The sequence below is a fragment of the Cyphellophora attinorum genome (genome assembly GCF_001299255.1).
Source record: "Cyphellophora attinorum strain CBS 131958 chromosome Unknown Contig20, whole genome shotgun sequence".
Lineage (NCBI taxonomy): Eukaryota > Fungi > Ascomycota > Eurotiomycetes > Chaetothyriales > Cyphellophoraceae > Cyphellophora > Cyphellophora attinorum.
In genome coordinates, this window is record NW_017253248.1 from 288504 (window position 1) to 314385 (window position 25882).

Consider the following 25882-nt stretch of genomic DNA (forward strand, 5'->3'; position numbering starts at 1 on the left):
AGGAGCAACGTGGTCTCGAGCGCAGCAGACCTTGGTAGTCCGACTGCAAATGCTTTTGTCTTATAAGCTGAAGGATAGTTAGCGACCGGCTAGGTGAGATAGCACTGTCTCATCATCTACGAACGGAGCTCGAGAAATTACGAACGTTGCATGACTCTTTGGTCCGGCGATATGCAAATGTCGACGCCCACGCAGCGCATCTTCAATCCCCACCATACACTCCAAGTGCACCGCAGCGGCCTACAAATTGGCATGCTGGGAATACTGAGGCCCTCGGCTCTACTCAAGCGGACCACCACCGTCAGCCAGGGCAGATGCCGCACGCGCCGACCGAAGGCCAACATACCAGCATACGCCTGCCTCCGGTGTCATCACTGTTAACCCAGGTTTCTATACAGGCGTCTCTTCCTCCCAGAGCCTGTCAAGTGGCTCCGGAGCCGTCACAACAATCTCTTCCGCACGCGCACAATTTGTCGGGTCGGCCTCAAGACCCTAGTCAAGAACCGGCAGGCGCAGGTGAACAGTAACAGAAACGGATTCCTCATGGCATTCCCCGCGCCACTTCGCGGGACCAAGAACTGCTGCTGCTGGATCTCCGCAACGCTGGCTGTCCATATCGTGACATCAAGTCAAGGATTGGGTTTACAGGAGCCGAGTCCCCCCTCCGCAAACGCTATTGCGCCCTCATTAAAGCATGTCCAGTAGGTTGAAGCCGTCGTCTGGATAAGCCCAAGCCGTGCTCCAACAATACTTATATACCCTGAAGGACTCAGCGACCCGGTCGGCGTGGGGTATGGGATGCTCAAAAGCTCCCTGTCCAGAGCATCTAATTCAACCTCACATCTCTTGCACCAGCATTGTAGCCTTCACAGGCTGATTAAGACTGGCAGCATCTGCACGAAGGTGTCTACACGATTGCTCTAGCCGCTGCGGAACTCAATTTGAGGCCAAATTTCGACGGTGAGCTATTAGTCGCCCAGCTCATTCACAAAGCTAGATCTCAACTTGCCGTCCTTCGTGCCTGTCAACCTGAGGTATAATGCACCCTACTTGATCAGGTGTTGGGCCGATTTACTGTAAGAAGAGGACCTTGAAGCAACAGGTAGCATGACTGCATGCTTGCCCATGCTCTTAGACGGCGTGTACAGTGTACTGAGTGTATTGAATACAATGAGTACAGGCCTTTTCAACTCAAGGCTGTCCAAATGAGTTCTACTTCGTGGAAGACGAAATGCTATGATCTCTTCTCAATCATGTCCCGGCTCACCTGCTTGTGGTAATATTCACGAAAAACCTGACACTTTTTGTAGGTAAGTCGTGATCCGTGGAGGAATAAGTCTAGAGAACCACATAAACATCAAAAGCGCTACTCAGTAGCCTGTACTAGTAGTTATGGTAGTCTTCAGAGATCCCACGATCTGGTTTAAGACTCGATATGCAGACGTCCAACCGCGTTATTGCATAACCTCTGAGCGACGCTGTGTCCCGCAAGCTCGCACAGCCGTAAACTCGCCCTTCGTCCTCGCCACCTCAAGAAAGCTCTGAATGGTATTACATGAGGACTCGTTATGTAACAGAGTACACATTCGGATCTACCCAAAAGGCCTCGCATATTCATACAAGTCGCTTTACGGCCATGAAGACCATTCAATCAGCCTCGCCACCCTCATACTTCCTCCCCTCTTCCACCTCTTCCTGCTTCGCACTCCAAGGCCATTTGCCTTCTCCCAGCCCACTCAAACCAGGCAGCTTCACGCCCCAGCCATACTTGGCACTCACGCCATTGTCAAAATCATCCATATCACTGCCGTCACCAGAGTAGCCGATTCTGTCGCGATTGTCGTCGCAGATTCGGGCATACTCTAGAAGGAGGCGGAACATGTAGACTTCGATGTCTTCGCGTCGGAGAACGCGATTGGCCCATTCGCGGGATTGGCGGGCAATCTTTTGAGCGGCGCGCGGGTGAGCGGGAATGTAGATGTCGGGGTTGCTGTGGTGGATCAAGGTGGCGGAGGGGTTTTGGAGGCGGAAGTGGTGGCAGACGTAGAAGTGAAAGCTGAAGTCGAAGTCGAGGCGGCGGGTCTGACGCCGTTCATCTCGGCGCCCGAGTCGAGTGTATCCTTGGCTTCTGCATGAGTGATGTCGCGGATTGAGTGCGTTTCATGTTTCGAAGACGCCTTGCTGTCGTAGCCGATGAAATACATCATCACCGCGTAAAGCTCCTCGTAGCGGTTGTCTAGTGGCACAAAGTGGCGCCATTGGAAGAGACGGCTGTCGTGCCATTCGCGGAAGATAGTGGCTTTCAGGCCAAGAGATTTAGATTGGAGGAAGGCGTGCCAACGACCTGAAAAGCTGTGACCGTCAACGTCTATGAGATAGCGTGCGGCAAACTGGGAGGTGAGCGTGGTCTGGTTCTTCCATGAAAAGACGTCATGATAGAAGTCGCAGTTGGGTACACAGCCCCACGATTCAACAAACCCAACATCATTGTGCTCTTCAGCGAAAGCAGAGGCATCGAAGTCTGACACTGGCTTGTAAGCGATGTCTTTCGAAGAGTGCGACGTGGACGAAGAGTCCTTGTTGGTAGTGAGAACTGGGAAGGTTTTCTGGTTGAGAGTGGTCCATGTGCCATTGCTCAGTTGGACAAGCCGCTGACGGTGCATTCTGTTCCAATTATCTTCAACTTGAACGCCTCCAGATGTTACGCCACGCCATATCAGGGTGTCGGTCTTGTCGCGCCAGTCCACATCGCCTGACGCATCGTAGTCATAGCGAGAGTCGTGGCGATAGTACATGTTGGCAGGAAACATGATGTCGTTGTTGATGTTGACTTTGCATTCGCCGAAGACTGGGACAAGCTTGTGACTTGGACTCATGCTTGACGCCGAAAACAGCAGTCCATGAAGGTCCTTGATGGTAGGACCTACAGTGCACAAGTCAGATGAGAGGTTGAAGTTGGTAACGATGCCAGCCGTTGGCTCCTTGTACAGGGCATCTGCTTCGGCGGCTGAATAGTTCCGTCTCGCGGGTGAATCCGGCGGACAAGCCTTAGATGCAACCTCCATATACTGTCTGCCGGCATGGCCGAACCAGCCAGCATCGAGGCGTGTCGAGTTGTCCAGCTTCGGGTCGTTGATACTTATGTCAAGCAGGGCGGACTGGGACTCAGTGAAACTGTCCATGGCTTCGGGATGCATAACCCGAGAGGCCTCTTCTTCGCTCAGCATTTTCTGTAGATCTTCGTACGGGACGACGACTCGAGGCTGATCCAAACGGTTCATGGCGATGTCCATGTCCGGAATATGCTCGATGAATGTCTCCACCATCTGCTGAAACGTCTCTGAGCGCCACGATCCAGCATTGACCTTTGCAACCTTGTGGTCTCGAATGTGAATACCGGCGAGCCCATCGCCATCGACCTCCCACATATGCGCCGCATAGGTGCGGATGTCGGAAGGCTTCACAGTCCAGAATGGACGCAAGTCGTCCATGATGTGCTCGAAGTCGTCAATGTTGACCACATTGCGCTTCCTCGCAAACTTGTACCACTCCTTGAAGCCCGGGGGTGGATGTCTGCCATATTTGCTGCGGTACTTCTCGATTGTCTGACGAAAGGTTTGCGACGAGCCTCCCTCGTATAACCGGAAGTCGAGATCTGCCTGCTGCATCAACTTGGTGATCGGATGCTCGTCTTCCAGCAGCGTTTCAGTCGGCACCGGTGCAGACTTGGAGGACGTGGTTTTAGTGTAATACTCGGGCTCGTCATGATATTCGGGCCTCTTCGGAGGCTTGTAAGGGTTTGCTGGTGGCTTCACAGGCTTCGGCTCTGGGTCTGGGTAGTCCCATGCCTCATCAGGATCTATGCCTGAGTATGACGGCGGACTATGAGGTATGCCTGGTATACTGTCAACGCCCTGTCGTACAGTGTTCGAAGGGGGCAAGCCAGTGAATAGAATCGTAAACGTAAAGATAGCGGCTGCCAGCAGGAATATGCGCCTCTTGTTCAGTTCGATGGGTCCCATGATGCTGCCCGCCGCCCTTGGTACAAATACTCATGTGCTACCGATGGGCGACGCTATGGTGTGAGGGATGCATTCCAGCGAAGAGGAATATCCGCCGCCGCAAGAAGTACACGTGATATGGATGCGACAGTAGTAGAACAAGCCCGACCTGGGACGAGAATGTTTTCTGAAGTCTGTCGTTTCACGCCTGGGGTCGAAGGCTGCGGCGACAAAATTGAGGCGCGTTTCCTTTTCTTTGGGCCCGCTCGTGCAACGGCGGCCCCCACCGGCGCCCCCAGATCAGGTAAAGGGTGGCATCTTGGCATCCCTATCTAGCCTCCAAGTTCACGATCCAGTATCTCCCGAGCTTGCACTCGTCTAGACACTTCTTTTGGATACAGACTACATGTGGTGAAGAGAGTCTCTGTGCCTCGGAATGGCGACAGAGAGAAGCTCGTCCAGCTCAGGACCAGCAGCCGAGAGAATTGGACCTTTTCACTAGGATATGTACCGACCATGAAAGCTTCTTGAGTATCATCTTGATTTGTATCAATGATTGCGCGATATGGACAGAAGAGCACATTGTGATGTGGCGGACTCTGACCATTCACTGGTCCAGGGTTCTTCGATGAAGCCTCATTTCCGCATTCAAGGCAGGCGAAGATGCGAGGTACCATTACGATCACTTCCTGGTTGCTATATGTTGGCACGGGAAATAGCTCGAGCCGCCGAGAATGACAATTACACATACAGGTCTGGGACAGTCATCGCCATAGCAGTATCTGTCTTCCGCAGGGCTCACCCGCGATCAGGGAAATCCTTGCGTTGGGCGTCAGTCTCGATAAATTCGCGTTCTGGTCAGTCCAGAGTAAAGAAGCTCTGCTTCTTCTTCTTATAAATTCGCGTTCTGGTCAGTCCAGAGTAAGATCTTTCAAAAAGTAAGAAGAAGCAGAGCTTCCTTACTCTGGACTGACCAGAACGCGAATTTATCGAGACTGAGGCCCAACGCACCTTCTTTACTGAGGCGCTCTCACCGATGACTGGCAGGAACGCTATGAGAAGGAGCGCTGGCATTGATCCTGCCTTTCCATGACGAGGAAATCGCCTCAGGGCAGTCGCGTCAAAATGAGACTGATTTCCATCCAAATTTGCTGGATCCTGAGACGACCCTGTTCCTAAAGCTTTCGACTTGCACGATGTCAGACTGCAATGATATCCACGGCGGCAAGGTAAGTTTGTGATTCACCGTGTTCTTAGACCGCAGCCTTGAGAGCCCCGGTCTGCGGGGATAGAATGCAGACGCGACCTCGACAATCGAGTGGTTCATCTCAGGTCCTGGTCGCTGGCATGGAAGAAGACGATTTCGCAGGTCCCGACCACTCGGGGCATTGGATCGATTGCAGGCCCGCGGAGATCTGGAGACTGACTTGCAGACGCGTCTCCGCAAAGCGTTCCTGGAAGCTCGTCCAACCTACCGAAATCCGAGCACATAGCGGAAAGCGCAAGCCTCACCACTACTGCGCTGTAAACTAGGTACAACATTGTAGCAGACGTACACACCTCTCGGCATACTGGATTTAAGTTGAGGCGCAAGTCGGAGCCAAACCTTTGGAACCTCAAGCCGCAACTCTATTCGAGCTATTTTGGAGCAATTTCCCGCAGTACCGGCTCCGTGGTACTGGTACTGTATGACGTCGATATTGAGTGCCCAGGTGAACGCTATTGCTGTGGCTGCTGCCACCCTCCTAAGCGTGTACTTACCTACTTGAGAAGTATTCTGTGCGCAGTATACCTCAATTTAGCAGTGCAGACGACACGTGAACGTCAATCAGCAACCACTAGCATGGGCGCGAGAGGATGAAGGCAGCATATAGATAAGTCTTGCGCCTGCTGTTGAACCACGAGAGAACATTCAAGATAAGTTGTGTGCTCAATTGACCTCAAGCTTTACCCACATCGTGTGCTATATCCCAGCGTGAAAACATGATTGCCAGAATCGACTATTTAGAAGACACAGAATCTGCCGCAGCCCCACCCATCATCGACCTCGCAGCACTCAACAGCAAAGACGCCGCAGCCCATCAGAACCTGGTCGACCAGATACGAAAAGCCTGCTTGGCGAAAGGCTTTTTCCAAGTCACCAACCACGGCATCGCCCAAGAACTCCAAGATGCCGTCTTCCAACAGTCAAAGGAATTCTTCAACCTCACAGAGTCGACAAAGTCAAAGTACTCCCAAGCCAACCATCCCAACAAGCTAGGCTACGAGCCACTACGATCACAAAACTTTGAAAAGCGCACGGCGGGTGATTTGAAAGAAGGCTTCTTCATTGGCCGCGACCTGCCCCTAGACCACCCCTACCGCCAGCAAAATCGCATTCACTGCGGCGAGAACGTCGTGCCTACGGAGCTCGCCTCCCCATCCACCTTCGCCGAAGTCACAAAGACCTACCACAAGCAAATGACCGCCCTCGCCGAATCGATCCTGTCCATTATCGCAGAAACCCTGGGCTTGCCATCAACATACTTCGCCCCATTCACCCACGAAGCCGGCGCCGTGCTCCGCCTGTTGCACTACCCGCCTCAACCAGTCAACAGCGATCCCAACGAGCGTGGTATCGGCGCACACACCGACTTCGGCAGCATCACTATCCTCATGCAAGACGATGTCGGTGGGTTGCAGGTCTTCGACGCGGCAACCAACTCCTGGATCGACGTGCAACCCACACCTGGTGCACTAGTGGTGAACTTGGGCAACGTGATGATGCGCTGGTCGAATGATCGGTACATCAGCAATCTGCACAGGGTAATTAACAAGAGTGGTAAGGAGAGGTACAGTGTACCTTTCTTCTACTCGGGAAAGCCGGATTTCGAAATCGGGTGCTTGCCTGGCTGCGAGGATGAGGATGGGACTTGCAAGTATGAGCCTGTCACTGTGCAGGGATGGATCGCGGCGAGGCATGCGAATACGTTTAAGGAGGCCAAGGGAGCCGAGGAGATCAGTCAGCTGGTGAAGGCCTCGGCGGCTGTGGCAGCATGAGGTGGTGTTTTGTCATTTGAACCATGTATACCCATGAGCGAGCTTGAGCGTTTTAGCAGCAATGTTGTAGTTATAGTCATACATTTACCGTCATCGCATTCCATCTTCAGTCTTCGTTTCTCGCTGCGAAGTCCAGGTCAGACTGCCCTCTACTACAGTGCTAACTGCGAAAGGACATTCCCCCAATAGGCACATACCCCTGATCCTTCCCACTTCCACTCGCTCCCGTGATCCTCCTGGCCTCGTCTTCCCGCCACTTCATCTCCTTCTCGTCCTGGGCTACACTACAACAACAGCAACATACACCCTTCCACAGATCATCCAGTAAGCCCCCAGCCCCTTGCTCCTGCTCCATCCCGTACGTCTTCCGGACTCTCGTCTTCTGCACGGCGGCCAGAATAGCATTGACCCCGCATAATACGCCAAATGCGACACAGCTCGGATTGCAGCAAGGTTGAAGCCTAGAAAATTAGTTGGGTCGGACTTTGCTGAGCGGCGGGAAAGGCGATATTGTGTGCGGCCATAGGTAACGCAGGGGCAGAACAGGGACGTCAAGCAAACGGATGGGGAGGCACAACTGAAAAGGGAGGTGTGCCAGGTGCCGCCTCGTTCTGGTTGAGGGAGTGGCGAGAAGTTGGTCGCGGATACTGGGTATGTGGCTGATGGTGGGTTGAGAACGGCCATGTTCGTTGTGGTGCTTTCGCGGTTGAGGTGGACTCTGGTGGGTGTGGTTGGAGCGAGAGGATTCGTGTCGGGGCCGATTGGAGGTGGTGCATGCTGCTGTTGAGATTGTGTTGCTTGGGAGGATTGAGCTGGCATTTGGGTGTAATGCATGTTGTCGGTTTTGATGTCGTATGGCACTGTTGGAGGTGCTGGGTGACTTTCATGTAGGTGTGAAGTTGAGCATGCCGCTGAGTAAGTGCTGTCTGCGGGAGCGTATGAGCTTGTCTCGCTCGGTTGTCCTGTATAAAGCTGCGGCCCAGCCTGAGCCTCAGGATAGTGAGAATAATAAGTCGGGGCTGGCGAAATCTCAACTGCTTGCGAAGACGGATTATTTATCAGCGTAAAATCTGGGGCTGGCTGCGCAACGTTGGCATTGTTGTGAAGAGGTTCCTGCTGCTGGCTGCTCAGTTGCGCCGGGAGTTGAGGTAGAGGCGGAACGTGTGAGTGCCGTGGGTCTGCCTCTGAGCTGTTCCAAGAATATCCTCTGGCCTCTGCTGGCGTCGGCAAGAACGAAAATCGATTATCGCTTTGATGCGAGATGTTTTCCGCTGCTTGCCGTTGAGGCTGAGTCTGGGATGCGCGAGGCACCTGAGGATATTGATAAATTGCCATAACTGCTTCTGGCAATCAATAAGCTGATCTTGGCCGCCTGACTGGCGTGGCAGCTGATTGCTGGGCAGAGGTGTAACAGCGGAATGCTCCACGTTGCTCGAAGCGATCCTGATGGGTTTATCGTGGTCGTTCGGACTCCGTGTGAGAGGACTGTTCTACCTGTAGTCAATGTGAAAGGCGGCAAGGTGGTGAGAACCGTAGGGCAGGTAGTCGCAGTTATGAAGAAACCCTTTTGGGCCCCTGACAGCGACGACGATCCGGCATAGGAACTTTCATCATCGTGCTTGAGATGCTTGTTGCGATCACGGCAAGTCATTGGAGCGGGATGGCTCAAGCTCGTGAAGGCTCCTGCCCACAGCGGTTACAGGTCCGGTCGCGCTGGGAAGGCAACTGCATTGGCACATTTTCCGCCGTTGGAACACTGCTTCAGCTAATTCGAAACAGCCGCGATGACAACATGTCTGGCGCGCCAACGACCGACAAGGTCGAAGCGCCGTTAAAGCTGCGGCCAACGCGAAGACGTGACTGGTTGGGACGAAACGTGTGAGGGAAGGCCTCAGCGCTTAGAGAAGAGAGCCTGGCGTTTCGGACTGGACGAGCGCTAGACCTCATGCATCATGCCCTGAATTACGTGATGGTCCCTATGCGTCACGCAGAACTGAATATTCGACGCATGGACCGATGACGGAGTTCCCTACTCATGCTCGAGGAACACCTTCTACCATTCCAGCGACGTTGTCGAGAAAAGGGTACAGTAGCTCGATCGCCGAATAGCCCGAAGGAGAGTTCCTCGGGCGGTAGCCCCCGCAATGTTCGAACCAGTCTAGCCGCCAAGCTCTCCGAAGAGCCGGTACCTGCAGGTGGTTTTCTGATGATCCTCGTGACCTGCTCTCGTGGACACTCCTGCTGATCTAGAAATCATGGAAATATCGTTATAGCGATCGTCACTTCCAGCACAACCTCGCGAGCAGCGAGCGGTAGGCTATGCGCGGGCGCAGGAAGAGTGTCTTTTACTTCGCAATGGTCGGAACCTTCTTCATCCTCGGAGCAGTGCTCCTTGGCATGAGGGCGACCGGCGCTCATCAATCAGATGAGAGTCAGCACGCAATCGGAGGCGGCGGAAATGGGCCAGTGAGATCGGTTATGCAGAGTGCTCACCTATCCGATGAACGAAAGGGACCAGCTAGAAACAGCCCTGAGAGCGGATCGATGTTTCGCGATGCATACGGGATGCCTAGAGAACAAGGTTGGGACCGGTTCACCAACTTCTCACGGCCACCAGCGTACAACGTTCAAGTTGCAGGACGCAAATCGAGCCAATACAGCAAATCACTGCTCCCTCTGAAGTTTGAACCATTTCCGCTTGGGTCGGTAAAACCGCTTGGATGGCAGCGCCAGCAGCTGGATCTGATGGCTGAAGGCTTACCAGGAAGAATGCATGAGTTCTATCGCATGGTCACGGATGCGCCTTGGATGGGTGGACATACGGAGTACTCACCTCTGAATGAAGCCTACACCTACTACTACGACGGCGTGGTTCCGCTGGCATATCTCCTTGAGGATGAGCGTCTCATCAGCCATGTCCTGAAATCAACCAGGTACATCCTTGACAACCAGCAGCATGACGACGGTTGGCTCGGACCTGAGCAGGACACACGACGAAGAAACTTCTGGGGCAGATATCCTCTCTTCCTCGGGATGATGCAGCTAGCTCAGGCCGATCCTGGCCAAGAGAAGGAGGTCATTCGTTCCATGCATCGCTTTGTGGACCTCATGCATGAGATGCTGCAGACAGGCTATGAAGGATACGTCTGGAAGCCAGGCGCTCTATTTGACCAGCAGTGGGGCCGATCGAGAGCCGCCGACATGATCTTGGTTCTGCAATGGCTGTACGAGCATCATCCTCACGAAAATTCTGACAAGCTGCACGATTGCATCGTGTGGATGTACGAAATGGCCTACGACTGGTCATACTACTTCCAAGAGGGCGTATTCCTGAAGCAGAACCTCGAGGACCATCCCAACGATCTTCTCGATTCGCTCTTCCCATACCTGCATGTGGTCAACGCAGCTCAGGGTCTAAAGAGTCCAGCTGTGATGCGTCGACTTACACACGACAACCACCTTGCCGAGAAGGCCCGCATCGGTGTCGATTGGACTTTCCGATACCATGGCACGCCATCAGGAGCGATCTATGGTGACGAGAGGCAGTCATCGCAACGACCATTCCGTGGGACCGAACTATGCAGTGTCGTCGAATCGATGTTCTCGCTGAACTACCTTCACCAAGCACTGGGTGATGGCTCCTTTGCTGATCGATCTGAGGAGGCAGCATTCAACGCTATGCCAGCTATGATCTTGCCTCATTGGTGGGCTCACCAGTATGTCGCTCAGACCAATCAGCCCGCTAGCCATGAACTTGGTCGGACACCCTTCTGGAACGTTGGACCATGGGGTCAGACTTTTGGAACCGAGCCGAACTACCCATGCTGTGCAGTTCGCTTCAGTACAGGCCTACCAAAATACATTGCCTCTTCTTTCGTGCGTGAAGGTCAGGACCATATCGTGCACGCCCTGCTTGGACCCGGTGAGCTACATACCACCCTACACCCAACGTCGAGTAGTGGCAAGGCCGGCAAGAACAAGGTCCATATTACTTGCGACACGAACTACCCCTTCACCCACATCCTCACCTACACCGTTCATCCGCATGCGCATCCCTTCCGCTTCTCGATCCGTGTGCCCGAATGGAACATAGCCGAGCAGGCCGGCATTCAACTCTTTCACTCGGGCAACTCCTCAAACTCATCAGTCCTCCCTCTCACTCCCGACGCCCACACCAACCTACACACCCTTCTCCTTCCCGCCAACTCCTCGCCACTCACCATAAAAGTCTGGTTCGGCGCCTCAGTCCGCATCGAGCACCACGAATCCGACACCATCTCCATCCACCACGGCGCCCTCCTCTACGCCTACGACATCCCCGCAGAGTACAGAAGCCGCCCACCCGCACGCTACCAATCCCCTGGCGAGGCACCCGACAAAGCCAGGGACTGGACCATCACCCCGGCTGAGCAATCCTCCGGCAACGACACCGATGACGGCAGCGCCATCGACTACGCGTGGTGGGCGCTCGCACTCGACCCCACGACGGCGCGCTTTCACGGGTATAAGAATCGCTACGACAAAGCCGGGCCGGGGAAAAAGGATACTTTCCCGAACCCGATTTGGGAGAGTGATGCGCCGCCCGTAGGGATCAGTGTCTTGGCCTGTCCGATCGCGGAGTGGGATCTGAACCCGGAGGCTGGTTGCATATGCCGCCCGAGGCGAGGCCAGGAAGTGTAAGGGAAGGGCGAGGGTTGTGGAGTTGAAGCCGTACGGGAGTACGAGGATACGGATTGCGCAGTTTCCGAGCCTGGACTTGGGTGTTGGCAGCGAGACACTGGAGGAGTTGAGGGAGGAGGCCTTGGGTGGGCGGAAAGGCAAGCTAGAGGAGTAGTAGTTGGAGGTGTGCTTGTCTGGGTGGTGAGCGGCATGGCTGGGGAGTTGTATGCATAACTCGTTAGCATTGCATCAGAATGTACAGCGTTGAATACGATTTCTTCGACCTCGTCGTATTATGGGCTCCTATGAGTCCACGTTTCAAATGGTCTTGCCTTGGCGCGATCTTGTACCGCCCTAGGCCGTTGTTTTACATGGTGCTGATCGCTACAGCCCCCAAGCTCGTCCGGTCCTCAACACCACTTCGACAACATGAATTCCATATGCCACAAACGCACACCCTCTACCACAGCTTGTTCTCCTCGGCATTCGTCTTGTTCTTCTTGATCACACCCGCCTTCCTCGCCTCCTCCTTCGCCCTCCGCCCATCCTCAATCTGTGCCTCCGTAGCATAGAACAAGCTCGGACTGTGACCTTCCTTCACCCGGTGACTCAAATATCCCCTGTTCTCCCTATCCCGGTAGTACTCCAGATCCTTCCTGCTCGTCGGATCCGGTAGTCGAAACTCATACCCCAACCCCTTCACGACCTCCTCCTTCTCCTGCGCCCCCTCCACCATCAACGCCGCATTCCCAATCGCGCTCTGATCCCACTGCAAGCTCACATACGGATGCATATCCCCCTTCCGTATCCGCCTGATCGCCGCGTGTGTGTAGAACCGCGTCGTGACTGACCCACCGAGCGCCTCCACAGCCGCGATCGCACTCTTACTCGCCCTACTCACAACAACATGAATCGGCGTCGTCAGATCCGTTCCATTCTTCGCCAACAGCTTCACCCCATCCTTCACCTTCCCCACCACCTTACTAACACATAGCTCCCTCAACGTAATCGGCTTGCTCGCATCCAGCTTCCCAGATTAATCCACTCCTGAATCTTATCCAAATTCACCGCCGTCATGTCCACTTTGTGCTGGTTATTTGTAAAGCCATAGTGCCCGTGAACGACATGGTCGGGGGTTTGGCCGCCCGCGAAGCCAGCGACGTTCCAGCCGCCTTTTTGCTTCTGGCCTTTGTGTCCGCGGCCAGACTTGCCGCCTTTTCGTGAGGAAGGGCCGCGGCCGACGCGGATGCGGGCGTTGTAGGAGGGGGGACGTTGCGGAGGTTGGAGAGGATGGAGGCGGAGCGGGTGAGGAAGGGCAGGAGGAAGGTTGGGATTGAGGTTGCGGTGCTGGTAGGTAGTGATGTCAGTGGCGGTGTGACAACGGTGGCCAGTGACCTGAGAGGGAGTCGTGGCGGCATTGTGAGCGTTGTGCTCGGCCTGATCTTGTGGAGGTTCCTATGGCCATGCAGATGTTGGCTCGATGAAGCTTCGCGGCAGTCCAGAAAAAGATGAGTCACGTGGGCACTTCACAAGGCTCTGTCGCAAGGCTGGGTGCTTCGGTCCGGGCATTTTTCACAATGCCGATGGCGATCTTCGTTTATTTCAGATCGTTGACTAGTGCCTGACGGGAACAACATCTTCACATCTCTAGAGCCTCCACATGGGTATCAATGCTCGGGCGGCTCATTGACGCCGACCAGCGCACTCGTTCATTTTCACCCATTCAGGTACTGGCGCACCGACAATAGAATGAGCCATCTAGTCAAGGTACAGTAATAGGTAGGTAGTGATCTGGAGCATACGGCAGCTTTCGCGCGCACACACGCCTCACACATTGACACGCGAACTTGTAAATCGACCACCGCACCCGAGTACTCAGCCATGTAGGTGCCTTCTCAAGATACCTCAGGCTTTTGCGAGGCCATGATTACAGCCCTTCTGGCGTACTCGACCAGTGTACGAAATCGGCCCCAGGCGTCCAGAGATGACCCCTGTAGCGTTCCGTTTCACCTTCGCAGTTGCAATCTACTGCCCTTTCTTAGCCTTCAGTATTCTGGGGCGATGTCACTGCCACTGACGCTAATACGAAGTGGCGGCTACCACGGTCCAGTTTGAGGACAGTCCCTTTTGACATATATCGGCCCTTTGCGGTAGCAAAAGATGGGTAGGCATCTTTACTCCTTCCCAACCACGTTCTTTTCATACCACGTCACTGAATTTACTCCAGTAACTTGAACGGAACTATATAGCAGTCGTTCTTTTGCAGGTCTTGCGATTCGCTTCACGTCTTGCAGCTAGCACGATTCCAAGGGCGTCGCCCAAGATGGTATTCGCGAACTCAAGCACAGTCCTCTCGCTTCTACAAATCGTCTCGACATTCGTTCCTGGCCTTGGCGCCACCAATACCGTCCTCACCAACATCGACAGCCGTGGACCAGCCCAGCCGGGCGACTTCTTTCTACGAATCCTGCCCCTTGGCGCGTCCATCACCTTCGGCCAAAAATCGTCCGACGGCAATGGCTACCGCAAAGTACTTCGCAAGCAACTGCGCGACGAAGGCTGGGACGTGAACATGGTCGGCAACAGCACCGCGGGTGACATGAAGGATAGCTCTATGTCCGGCGTCCCTGGCTTCCGGATCGATCAGGTCCACGATCTAGCTATCGACTCCTTCCGGTTCCAGCCGAATGTGGTGCTCTTGAATGCTGGCACCAACGATGCAATGCAGGACTTCGATACTGCCAATGCGCCTGCGCGGATGGAGGAGTTGCTGGACGACTTATTCCTCAACGTCGATGGGACGACAGTTGTGCTTTCCACGCTGACAATCAGCACTACGTCGCAGATGAAGAAGTTCCGGCCGGGGTACAACGATGCGCTGAGAGAGATGGTATCGCGTCGGCAGGCGGACGGTGATTCGATCGTGTTGGCGGAGATGGACGATGAGAGGATCACGCTCGACGATATGAATGAAGATGGCATTCATCCCAAGGATTCCGGCTATGCTGTGATGGCGGATATCTGGTTCGGAGCGATCAACGAGGCGGCTGAGCTTGGTATGCTGCAGCAACCCAAACCTGGAGTGGAGGATGTCAATAAGGATGATTGAGCTGCTTGACGATGGCAGGACAATCTACTTTACGCCTCTGAAGCATGCAAAAGACATGGACCATATGTTTAGTCGCATCAAGCCAAGCCCGCACCTGAAATTTGGCATCGTCTGATACACGGGGATCCCTGGTTGTCTGAACAGACGTTGCGAAAGACAGATACGGGAGATTCGTTGGGGGCGTTGCGGCTCAGAGGTTGCTGTTGGCTTCATGCCCCAGAACCAGCCTCCGAAGACCCACATTGCAAAGCGTCGGTCATCGACTCGACATGCTGGCCCGTCTGGACGCCCTCGATCGGAAATACACGCGTCGACAACATCTGCAGTTGCCAGAGTGGATCAAAGGCGTGCTCGTGCTTGCCCGGGAAGGGAAGACAGGGAGCACTCGAGGCAAGAACTCTCGAGGAAGCAGCTCCCGAGGAAGGAGCTCTTGAGAAAGCAGCTGTCGAGAAAGAGACCCCAAGGTGAATAGTGCCGCGAGCGTTCGAGAGGCTTCGACAGAGAAGGCCGATGTAGAACATAAACGATGAGTGCCAGTCGTGAGCTCTGCAGACCTGATGAGTGGCCTGCCTTGTCTGGACAGATCAGGGCAAGGATGGGCAGCAACTCCGCTTCTTTGTACGGAACGCGTCAGCGAGTGCAGTGTATGGCGTTAGGGATGGCAATAATCGCCTCGACCGATGATTGAGATAGCCTTTGAGCAGTAGTGAGCATGCATGTACCTCATCCAAAGTTTCTCGGCTTTACAGATCGCAGGAGCCATGTCGCGGAGACCGACGGACGACTTCTTTGACTGCCCCAGGATTGTGAAAGACGGCTGCTTCGACGCCGAAGTACCGAGCATCCAGCGTTGATCTGTAATACCAACTACCTAGAACCAGATGCTGTTCTCGCGGTGATGTGGCTGTATTGTACTGGCAAGGAGCCCGAGAGGTCGAAAGGTTGTGTTTGTGGTCATAAATAATCTCGATACATAGCACAACTCCCCCGCAATCCAGATCACCTCGCGTGCCCGCTCCTTTCAGCCAACTCCATCACACACGCATGTTGGAGCCGACCACAAGGCAACGGCGTTTGTTACTCCCACAATCGCACATTGTTCGTTGTACTCTTGTTTTCTACGCTGCCCTACCTGCGCAACCTCCAACTCATATTGTCGTCCTACCAAAGCGCTGCAGATATCAAGTCTCGTGAGGTCGTCTGGTCTTCACTGTCCTTCCCCACAAACCGAATCTAGCAGGGAGCAGGCAGTTCAAGTTTAGGCTCGGATCGCCCTGTGATTCTTAGGGCGGGCATTTACCTACGCAGCCCAGCCCTCGAACAGCTCCGCTCGAGTCCCTTCAAGTTAACCCTGACCCAATCCCACATCGCCGGCAACCCACTTCCTCCTTGTACACCATCAGAAATTCCACCATAATTGAGAACAGCAAACATCGCATCGTACTATCTGACAGTGAGCGACCGCGTCGAGGCCTAAAGTCTCGCATTCCCGACTGCGGTTTACTCAGCTTCCGCGCCTCCAATCAGCCAGCCCGCCCCTCTCGCCGAGCCATTACCAACCCACGTATCGCTGAGACATCAGCACCGCTCGAACGGTCCCACAGCCCTCCAACAACAACAGACAAGCTGGCTGGCACTACAGAGAGACGGGTCTCCTCACATGGAGGGATCCTGAATCGCATGTTTGGCAGCAAGAAGGACAAGGATTCAGACGCTGACACCACACCCCGCAATAGCACTGAGTCCAACCCAGCGTCCGCCACAACGCCGACTGCGCCTCCGCCCGTGAAGACCGACGACACAGCACTTGCAAAGACTGAGAGCCCCGTGCGCAAGTCGGAGGAATCAGGCGCTGGAACTCCCACTTCCGACACAAAGAAACGAAGAAGTAGTAGTACTGCCAAAGCGCGCGAGATCTTCACCCAGGCTAAGAACTCTCTTATACACGGCGATCGCGAAGGTCCCCAGACGCCCATGCAGAAACTCAGCAAGAACGATGCGGCCTTGAGCGTCCCACAGGGTACCAACAACAACTCCGCCGGCGAGTCACAGCCCACTCCCAACTCCTCATTCAAGGTTGGTGTCACAGAAGACAAGAATAAAAAGTGTCGTCGCACGATGGAAGACACCCATTCGTACCTCTACAACTTCCTAGGTACACCCGCTCCCGTCCTTCCATCCGACGCTTCACTCAAGAGCAAGAAATCTGGCGAGGGTAAGGACCTGGCACTACAAGTCACAAATACCGCGCAGCATGTTGTGGAAACGGACAACGGATACTTCGCCATATTTGATGGGCATGCCGGCACATTCGCCGCAGAGTGGTGCGGCAAGAAGCTCCACGTCCTCCTAGAAGACCTTATGCGAAGGAACCCAAATACCCCGGTGCCAGAACTGCTCGATCAGACCTTCACCTCTGCCGACAACCAGCTGGAAAAGCTACCGCTCAAGAACAGTGGCTGCACAGCTATCACCGCTGTATTGCGATGGGAAGACCGAGTGCCTACGTCGAATTCCGCGACTGGTTCGCAAGCCATCGCAGCTCTGGCGGCGCAAGCAGCCAAGGAAGCGGAGGCGTCTGAAAGCAAAGAAGACAAAGACCACACTCCACGCAGCAACTCCACTGCTGAGGCCGCGGCACAGGCGATACAAGCTGCCAAGCAGAAAGCGACGCGACAACGAGTACTCTACACTGCGAACGTTGGTGATGCTCGGATTGTGCTATGCAGGAACGGCAAGGCTCTGAGGCTGTCGTACGATCATAAAGGCATGGACGAGAACGAGGGTCGCAGAATATCAAAGGCCGGCGGACTCATTCTTAACAATAGGGTCAACGGCGTCCTGGCTGTCACCCGCGCACTCGGCGATTCATACCTGAAGGATCTGGTCACTGGACATCCGTATACCACAGAGACGGTCATACAACCTGACCAGGATGAGTTCTTAATCTTGGCTTGTGATGGGGTAAGTGTCATCTCGTCCGACTTCGCCCAGCATGTGCTAACTTTGACAGCTATGGGATGTCTGCTCGGATCAGGAGGCGGTTGACCTCGTCAGAAATACACAAGATCCTCAAGAGGCATCGAGAATGCTCGTCGATCACGCTCTCTCAAGGTTCTCGACAGACAATCTCTCTGTCATGATCGTTCGCTTTGATCCGAAGAAACTACAATCGAATACCACCACCGATATTGGAGTTGAGTCGGAGGTCTCCCACGAGAAAGGTGCCATCAGCGAAGTGGAGATGATAGTATCGGAAGCACGACGGTTGTCAAACGTGGGCGAGAGCAGTATTGACGATTCAACTGAAGATCTAAAGAAGATTCAGGAGATCGAAGAAGAGCAAGAACCTGGTCCTGAGCTGACGCCAGAAGGCAAGGCTGAAGCAGAGCGCGTCATTGCTGAGAAGCGGGCAAAGCCTCAGGAAGATGCCACGCCGGTAGCTGAGAACAAGCCGGATGGTGTTTGATCTGGGACTGTTCGCATGAGGTGGAATGAGCGACAGGGCAGGAGCACGATGAGAGAAAGTTGGGAAATTCTTCCATCGTGAGCATCGGGTCAAGCAACTACTTCGGCGTTCGACAAGGCAGTGCTAAGTTGTTGAAATACAGAGCGCTGGCTAAATGTGGCGAGATACCTGCATAGCGCACTATGTAGTGAATGCTCATCTGAGGTGTGCGGTCTGTTCGTCCGATGCTTTTGACAATTACTACTCGGGCAGAGACTGCTTTTTGCGCAGCTTCTATGCGTATGTGTGATTTCCCATTCAGCCGATGCAGTCGTACGGTAATAAATGCTGCACATACCTAACTGGACAAAAGGCAAGACCAGTCGAATTGTCTTCCACGCCCATAAGTCTTTCTCGTGTGTACGGAAAGGCTATACCAATGAGCATCCCGAATCGTCTCTAAGCGGAGCTTTGTTCCTGGTCCCAAAAGCAAGTCCCGTCAGTGTAAGGTCATTCCGCTCAAAATGCACAGTCATCGGGAATGAAGAGCTCTCCCGCGCGACCTGCAAGACTCGGAGCCAGCGATACACCAAAGTTTATTTGTCTCCACCTGCCATTTCCAACTCAATGAACCTGACAGCGACCAAATTTATTCTGCTCCCACTCCTTCATCTTTCACCATCGTTACCCATGTACTCACCCTAGACAGCCAGACGCCTTTATCATGGCCACCAAGCTGGGCCTCCGTCTGGCGCCGTCCGCCTGCGGATTGGCAGCTCGCGCGCCCGTGATCGCATCCAGACGGACCTTATCATCACTATCAACTGCTCGTGCACCGACCGTGCCCTTACAACGGCGCGTTGCTTTGCCACGAGCATCCTTCCAACAAAGCTTTCGCCGCAGCTATGCTGATGCTCCTCAAGTCCAGCTGTCGCCAGGTCCCAAGCCAAAGAAGAGGTTCAGGTTTCTCCGGTGGCTCTGGCGCATTACTTATCTCTCCCTGATTGGTGGTACTGCCTATGTTGGATATCAGATCTGGGATATTCGGAATCCGAACGAACAATTTGAGCCAGACCCAACAAAGAAGACTCTTGTTGTGCTAGGTATGTTCTACGCTGCAGCTCCTGGCATTCCCAGCTCACCTTGATAGGTACTGGCTGGGGCGCCGTCTCCCTCCTCAAGAAGCTCGACACCGAGAACTACAATGTCATCGTCGTCTCTCCTCGCAACTTCTTCCTCTTCACGCCTCTGCTGCCGTCATGTACCGTCGGAACTATCGAGCACCGCTCCATCATGGAGCCCATCCGCAACGTCCTCCGTCACAAGAGAGCAACAGTCAAATACTTCGAAGCTGAGTGCACCAAGATCGACTATGAGAAAAAGGTCATCTATTGCAAGGACGATTCCGAGATCAAAGGTGACACCATGGACGCAGAGATCCCCTTCGACATGCTCGTCGTGGGTGTCGGTGCTGAAAATGCTACATTCGGTATTCCCGGAGTGAAGGAGCACTCTTGCTTCCTGAAAGAAGTCGGCGATGCTCAGAAGATCCGTAAGCAGATCATGGACTGCATCGAAACAGCTGTATTTAAGGATCAGTCCGATGAGGAAATGAAGCGTCTTCTGCACATGGTCGTCGTTGGAGGTGGTCCTACTGGTGTCGAGTTCGCTGGCGAGCTACAGGATTTCTTCGAGCAGGATCTACGCAAGTGGGTCCCACAGATCAAGGACAACTTTCACGTCACCCTGGTTGAGGCTCTGCCCAACGTCCTTCCCATGTTCTCAAAACAGCTTATCGACTACACCGAATCATCCTTCAAGGAGGAGCACATTTCGATCCTTACCAAGACTATGGTCAAGAATGTCACGGACAAGTACATCGAAGCCGAGTCTACTCAGCCCGACGGAACAAAGAAGCTTGAGAAGATCCCCTACGGTCTCTTGGTGTGGGCCACCGGAAACGCTCTTCGTCCCGTCGTGAAGGACCTAATGACGCAGATCCCAGCCCAAAAGAACGCCCGCCGTGGCCTCGAGGTCAACGAATACCTCGTCGTCAATGGCACCGAGAACATCTGGCCGTCGGAGACTGCGCGGTTGCCAACTACGCGCCTACAGCTCAGGTCGCTGCCCAGGAAGGAGCCTTCCTCGCTCGGCTGTTCAACACAATGGCCAAGACAGATGCTATCGAGGAGGATCTGCGACTCCTCAGCCAGAAACAGTCCACTGCCAAGGCTGATGATCGCACTCAGATCTTTGCAGAGATCAACGAGCTACAGAAGCAGCTGCGGAGGACGAAGCAAGTCGGACCGTTCCAGTACTCTCACCAGGGCAGCATGGCGTACATTGGCGCTGAGAAAGCGGTGGCTGATGTGAGCTGGTTCAGTGGAAACATTGCCAGCGGCGGCACTATGACGTATCTGTTCTGGAAGAGCGCGTATTTGAGCATGTGCTTTAGCAGTAAGTGGAAGATCCTAGTCGATGAATTGACCTTGAGTGGCAGCTAATAAATGATGCAGTGCGAAATCGCGTCCTGGTCTGCGTTGACTGGGCGAAGTCGAGATTCTTCGGTCGTGATGTCAGTCGCGAGTAGATTACGGCATACTGGCTCGACATACACTGAGCAAATCAGTCTTGGGCCCGAGTGTGGCAGACAATGGCATTTAGTCTCCGATTTAGGGGCCTGTCTGCTGGAGGACTCAGGCACATCCGAGCGAGTGGTCACGCGACGATCTACCTTGTAAATTGTACCGGGCGCAAACGTTCTGGAGAGAATCACAGCGTTGAGGCTTCCGCTGTTTCTACGAGTGATAGGGCAAGGTGGAATGGATAGTTAGCAGAGGTGGTGGCGGCCAAGCAACGGCTTTTCATGACCACCGGGTCCAATTTGAAAGGGTCAAGCAAGCAAGCGTTTGAATAATCCGATGCGCGAAACAAATCTGCCTACAGGTCCCAATGATCTTTCGTGAGCAATTCCCTATCGAACGTCCCACATGCACATTCAGTACCTATGTAGCTATAATGTGTGTCCTGCCGTCCGGTCATAAGAAAGCCCGATGGATCAAGCACATCAGCGCCTAAGAACGTTGCTTCCAGCGAATATATTCGTGCCTCGGGCCATGGTCCCGATGCAGTCATCCGGTCTGCTCAGATCTAGTGTACTTAGGTAGTCATCCGGCTCATGATAAGCTCCGGCGCTCGTCCTTGATGGTCCCACACACTCCAGGTCGCTACAGAGTTATCTTCAGGTAGCGGTTGTAACCATAGCTAGAGAGCCCTTTGTTCATGAACTGAACCTCGATTCGAGTCAAGACATACTCACTCCAAATCAAATTACACTCAGTATAAGTAAAACCATACTCGTTCTTGAGTCAAGCCAATACTCGGATCAGCTATGAATAATAATGTCCATTCAAAGTCATGCCTTGCCCGAAAACACCATACACTGCAGACGCTGACGCGTTCCGGTCGAAGAAGAAGCGGAGTTGCTGCCATCAAATCATCATCCTATACGATTCCCATGCAGGGTAGCCTAAACAGCGTACGCACCAGCAGCACCTGGTAGCGGCCCTTCAAGGTCGATGCCTTCTATCCGGTGCCTCGTTTCGCTTGAATCGCGGACCAGGTTGCCGAAGTACTTCAATGCTACGTCCGATTCTTTCTTGGTTTTCTGTACATCTTCTCTTTTCTGCTTGAGCTCTTCCACACCTCTTTCCAAGTCGACTGATAGTTGTTGGGATGGGTAGCGCAATACTCGGCGGACCTCGGCGGATATGCGATGCGCGTTCGCGTGTGGATAGTCCATGCCGGTCAATGTGGCAGAGAGCTTGCGTGCCAGCCGTGGAGGCAGTGTCTGCGGAATCGTTGATAGGACGTAGGCTACAGCCAAAACGACTGCTGTTACGGCAGCTGGTGCCGCGATCCTTCTGAGATTCTGGGAGCCGACGACGCGCAAGGCACTGTAGGCCCCGTCCACCCAACCAAGGCCGCCGATGGCTCTTGTGCCCAAAGTGCCTGCCAACGTCACGGCGAGTCCAGTGCCGAGTGTCTTCTCTTGTCGCTCCCACAGTCCGGCTACGTCGAAAAAGTCCATGATCTCAACGTCGGTATCAACTGTTCGCACTAGAGCATCCCTCTTGCGCTGGAACATCATGTCTGAGCGGAAGGACAGCTGGTCATAGCTGTCTCCGACGTGTAGTAGTCCTAACGATTTGATCATGCTCACGCCAGTGACGCACTTCGCTCGTCCATATTCCTCGCAGGATTTGACTGAATCTGCTATGCTGTTGAGCATGGCGACACGGAGATCTTCGGCATACTGGAAAGCCGAGAACAGCCCGGGATATTCAACTCCCAGATCTTCGTGGCCAACATTGCTGATAGTGGCTGCCAATGTCGCCTTGGTGTGATCGTACACGTCTGTTACGGCGCCGTCGACATCCTTTGAGAGCTTTTCGGTGACCACATTCCGTTGTTTCTGGCGTTCTTCGTATTCAGGCTCAATTTCAGCAAGCTGCTGTGAGACTCTGTCCAGTTCGGATTGCGCGACGTCTCGGTTGACCGTTGCCAGCACGTTCATGTCGCCGAGGCAATTCATAAGGTACGTTTTGGCAGGTGCTAATTTTGATCGCGCACGCTTCTCGAGGACGAATCGTCGCAATGCTCCTTCTAAGCCTTCGAAGTCTTCTATCTTCTTCTTGTCCTTCCCTTTGCCCTTCTTCGAGTCGTCATCCCCATCACCAGGATCGCTGCCGCCTGAAGCTGACCCACTGCCGCCGGCGTCACCACCTGGACCACCTGGCGGATGTGTTGGCTGTACCGGCACGGCGTTGCTAGAGACAAAGTGCACCAACTCTTTGGCTTCTTTGTAAGTGTATGGGCTCAATTTTGCAAGCTGCTCCAGGATCTGACGTTTGCACCGTTCCTGATCTCGGATGTTGTCGAAGCCGTTGACCACCATGAAGATGTACGCCTTCTCGTGCGCAGCTTGCCAGATGAACTCTTTGGCAGACAATGTGAAGTGGTTGGCGGCTGAGACCACGAATACCACGACATCGATCTCTTCCTGGCGGGCGAAAACAGCTGTTGTTTTCACCGAGTCGGAGTTCAGACCGGGAGCATCGATCAAAGCGATGTCGACGATGCCGTTGTTGAGCAAGGACTGATCGACGGACCGGATGTCCTTGACGTATATTTTGCACTGCATGTACTGGTCATTATCAACGACGATCTTGTCCAGCTCTTGGAGCGAATATGCGTCGAATGTGCTCTCGTCGTTTCGGTTGTATATGGTGTCTTTGTGTACCGCATGCACCTCTTCGAGTCCACCGTTTTCCTTTGCGTCGAGGACTTCGCAGAACAAGGCCGTGCAGGGTTGCTGATCTTCCGGCAGGATCTTTCTTCGAAGCAAAGCATTGCAAAATGTCGACTTGCCAGCGTTCAGGTCGCCTGTGACGAGAACCTTGCTCGAAGTATCCTCGATCCGGTCTCGTAATAGCAGCAGATGTCTGACACTCTGACCGATCTTCCCGTCAAGCAGCGATGCGATTGACTTCTTTTCGAGTGAATGTACGAGCTCGGCTTGAGACAGCGCTCCGACTTTGAGATCCAGTTTCAATATGGAGAACTCCTGGGCTATCTGAGATGTAAGTAGGCGCGGTTCAGGCGACTTTCGTTGCTGAGCTTGTGTGGAAGACTCGCCCGCAGCGTCCGCACCTGGACCGAGGGTTGTTCCGGCTCTACGCAAAGGTGAGGGTCTGGGTGCCGCGATGTTCTCGGTATCTCGTGATAACATTGACGTGTCCCTCGTCGACTGTGTCTGATTGATAGCCGGTCGCCGCTTGGGCGACTCAGATCGCTTGACTGAGGGATATGTTGCTGGCCAGTGCGCATTCATGTCTTGCAATTGTTTGAGGAGCTCCACCGTTTGGCCGATGGCTTTCGCAAGTGCGACTCGGTTCTGGTTGTATTGCAGCTGATGAACATGGCTGGCGAGCACGCGCTTCTCATTTTCACTCAACGAGTCGGGTTGTCCATTGAGCCGAGGAGTATGCGCAGGTGTCGGCATGTCTCTGAGCAACCCATCCTCCCAGGCGCGCATCTCGCCACCTCGCGATTGACTGTCGCCAGGCATTGATCCGTATCCGGAATCCTGCTCGAGTTGCGCCATCAGTGCCGCCGCATGAGTCGATTCCAGACCAGTGCCGGCAGTCATGAAGCTGGGAGCGACCCAGGAATTCGAGGTGGATTGTGTTTCCGTATTCTGGTCGTCGGCTGTTTTGTCCTTGCCACTGCCGCCTTTGGCACTGGCACTAGGCTTGTCGCTCATGACTGGTAGTCTGGAGGTATGTCGCTGTGGAAGAGTCCCTGAGGAGGCGTCATTGGGTATCTCGTCGCAATCTGAAGTAATGAATAGGCGTGAGGTAATGAGATGGAGGAGGCAGCCAAAAAGTTGCAGTCTGAGCAGTGGAGTTTGATGCAGTCACATGGCGGAGGTTTCCGGGCTGGCCAAACAGCGGAAGAACCACGCCTAAAAAGCCCATGCGTCACTGAGGAGGCCCCCATGATTCTCTACTGCAACAACAGTAATCGCTCAGTTACTACCACAGCAGGCTGCCCTTTCCATGTTCATATAGAACCATCATTGTGCTCCACGATTCTAGACCACATCTCCAGTCCCGAAGCCCAACGATAGTGGTCGGAGGCTTGCACACGGAGCGCCCCCACCATGAACGTCAGTCCTACGTTGTCCGTCAAGATTGGCTGATCTCATACTAATCCCACCAAAGATTATAGAATGGGCGTTTGGAAAGCGCATGACGCCGGCAGAGAGGCTTCGCAAGCACCAAAGGGCCCTTGAGAAGACGCAGCGAGAGCTTGATCGGGAGAGAACCAAACTCGAGAATCAAGAAAAGAAGCTCGTTCAAGATATCAAGAAGAGTGCAAAGAATGGTCAGATCGGAGCCTGCAAGATCCAAGCGAAGGACCTGGTGCGGACACGGCGGTACATTGGGAAGTTCTATCAGATGCGAACCCAACTCCAGGCTATATCATTACGGATTCAGGTACATTCCCTAGGCACTCGTGTGGTCGCGACCAGAATACTCACTCGAGGTGCAGACGGTGCGGAGCAATGAACAGATGATGCAGTCTATGAAGGGCGCAACGCAACTGCTCGGTAGCATGAACCGACAGATGAATCTACCAGCCCTCCAGCGCATAGCAATGGAGTTCGAGCGCGAGAACGACATTATGGACCAGCGGCAGGAAATGATGGACGATGCCATTGACGATGTTACCGGTCTCGAAGACGAGGAAGAGGGTGAAGAAGTCGTCAATCAGGTCCTAGATGAGATAGGCGTCGACCTCAACCAAGCCGTACGTATGCGCCTGCCGTTTCTCCATCAATGTGCTAACGAAGTCAGCTGGGCGAGACCCCTTCAGGACTACAGAAGGAAGCCGCTCCCCAAAACCGCGTCGCGCAGGCTATCGGAGGCGGCGGTGAAGATGATGATCTTCAGGCCCGTCTCGACAGTCTTCGTAAATGACAAGCCAAGAACCGGTCGCTGGTGATCTTCGAGAGCGTGGAGTTGGAGGACTTTTGAGAACAATTGGGAAGCAATCAATTGT

General features: G+C 54.0%; 9 protein-coding genes across 9 annotated transcripts; 5 read left to right on the forward strand and 4 right to left on the reverse strand.

Annotated features, from left to right (window-relative positions):
• Positions 1–1647: 1647 nt before the first annotated feature.
• Positions 1648–4022, reverse strand: AB675_1113 (Beta-1,2-xylosyltransferase 1; the record flags this gene model as incomplete). The annotated part of the gene is made up of 2 exons (XM_018139961.1): positions 1648–1990; positions 2044–4022. The coding sequence occupies 2 exons, from the start codon at positions 4020–4022 to the stop codon at positions 1648–1650; spliced, it is 2322 nt and encodes a 773-aa protein (XP_017998025.1).
• A 1962-nt stretch (positions 4023–5984) lies between these two features.
• On the forward strand, positions 5985–7040 carry AB675_1114 (putative iron/ascorbate oxido; the record flags this gene model as incomplete). Its single annotated transcript, XM_018139972.1, has 1 exon — positions 5985–7040. The coding sequence occupies one exon, from the start codon at positions 5985–5987 to the stop codon at positions 7038–7040; it is 1056 nt and encodes a 351-aa protein (XP_017998173.1).
• Positions 7041–7319: 279 nt separating this feature from the next.
• Positions 7320–8375, reverse strand: AB675_1115 (uncharacterized protein; the record flags this gene model as incomplete). The annotated part of the gene is made up of 1 exon (XM_018139982.1): positions 7320–8375. One exon carries the CDS (start codon positions 8373–8375, stop codon positions 7320–7322), a length of 1056 nt encoding a protein of 351 aa, XP_017998137.1.
• A 1020-nt stretch (positions 8376–9395) lies between these two features.
• Positions 9396–11720, forward strand: AB675_1116 (uncharacterized protein; the record flags this gene model as incomplete). The annotated part of the gene is made up of 1 exon (XM_018139993.1): positions 9396–11720. One exon carries the CDS (start codon positions 9396–9398, stop codon positions 11718–11720), a length of 2325 nt encoding a protein of 774 aa, XP_017998069.1.
• A 439-nt stretch (positions 11721–12159) lies between these two features.
• Positions 12160–13117, reverse strand: AB675_1117 (uncharacterized protein; the record flags this gene model as incomplete). Its single annotated transcript, XM_018140004.1, has 2 exons — positions 12160–12697; positions 12783–13117. 2 exons carry the CDS (start codon positions 13115–13117, stop codon positions 12160–12162), a joined length of 873 nt encoding a protein of 290 aa, XP_017998103.1.
• Positions 13118–14022: 905 nt separating this feature from the next.
• AB675_1118 (uncharacterized protein) lies at positions 14023–14808 on the forward strand (the record flags this gene model as incomplete). Its single annotated transcript, XM_018140015.1, has 1 exon — positions 14023–14808. One exon carries the CDS (start codon positions 14023–14025, stop codon positions 14806–14808), a length of 786 nt encoding a protein of 261 aa, XP_017998158.1.
• A 1680-nt stretch (positions 14809–16488) lies between these two features.
• Positions 16489–18277, forward strand: AB675_1119 (uncharacterized protein; the record flags this gene model as incomplete). Its single annotated transcript, XM_018140025.1, has 2 exons — positions 16489–17772; positions 17822–18277. 2 exons carry the CDS (start codon positions 16489–16491, stop codon positions 18275–18277), a joined length of 1740 nt encoding a protein of 579 aa, XP_017998183.1.
• A 703-nt stretch (positions 18278–18980) lies between these two features.
• Positions 18981–20846, forward strand: AB675_1120 (External alternative NADH-ubiquinone oxido, mitochondrial; the record flags this gene model as incomplete). Its single annotated transcript, XM_018140037.1, has 4 exons — positions 18981–19359; positions 19407–20308; positions 20377–20713; positions 20773–20846. The coding sequence occupies 4 exons, from the start codon at positions 18981–18983 to the stop codon at positions 20844–20846; spliced, it is 1692 nt and encodes a 563-aa protein (XP_017998078.1).
• Positions 20847–21785: 939 nt separating this feature from the next.
• Positions 21786–24581, reverse strand: AB675_1121 (Transmembrane GTPase fzo1; the record flags this gene model as incomplete). Its single annotated transcript, XM_018140047.1, has 1 exon — positions 21786–24581. The coding sequence occupies one exon, from the start codon at positions 24579–24581 to the stop codon at positions 21786–21788; it is 2796 nt and encodes a 931-aa protein (XP_017998048.1).
• Between the last annotated feature and the right edge of the window lie 1301 nt (positions 24582–25882).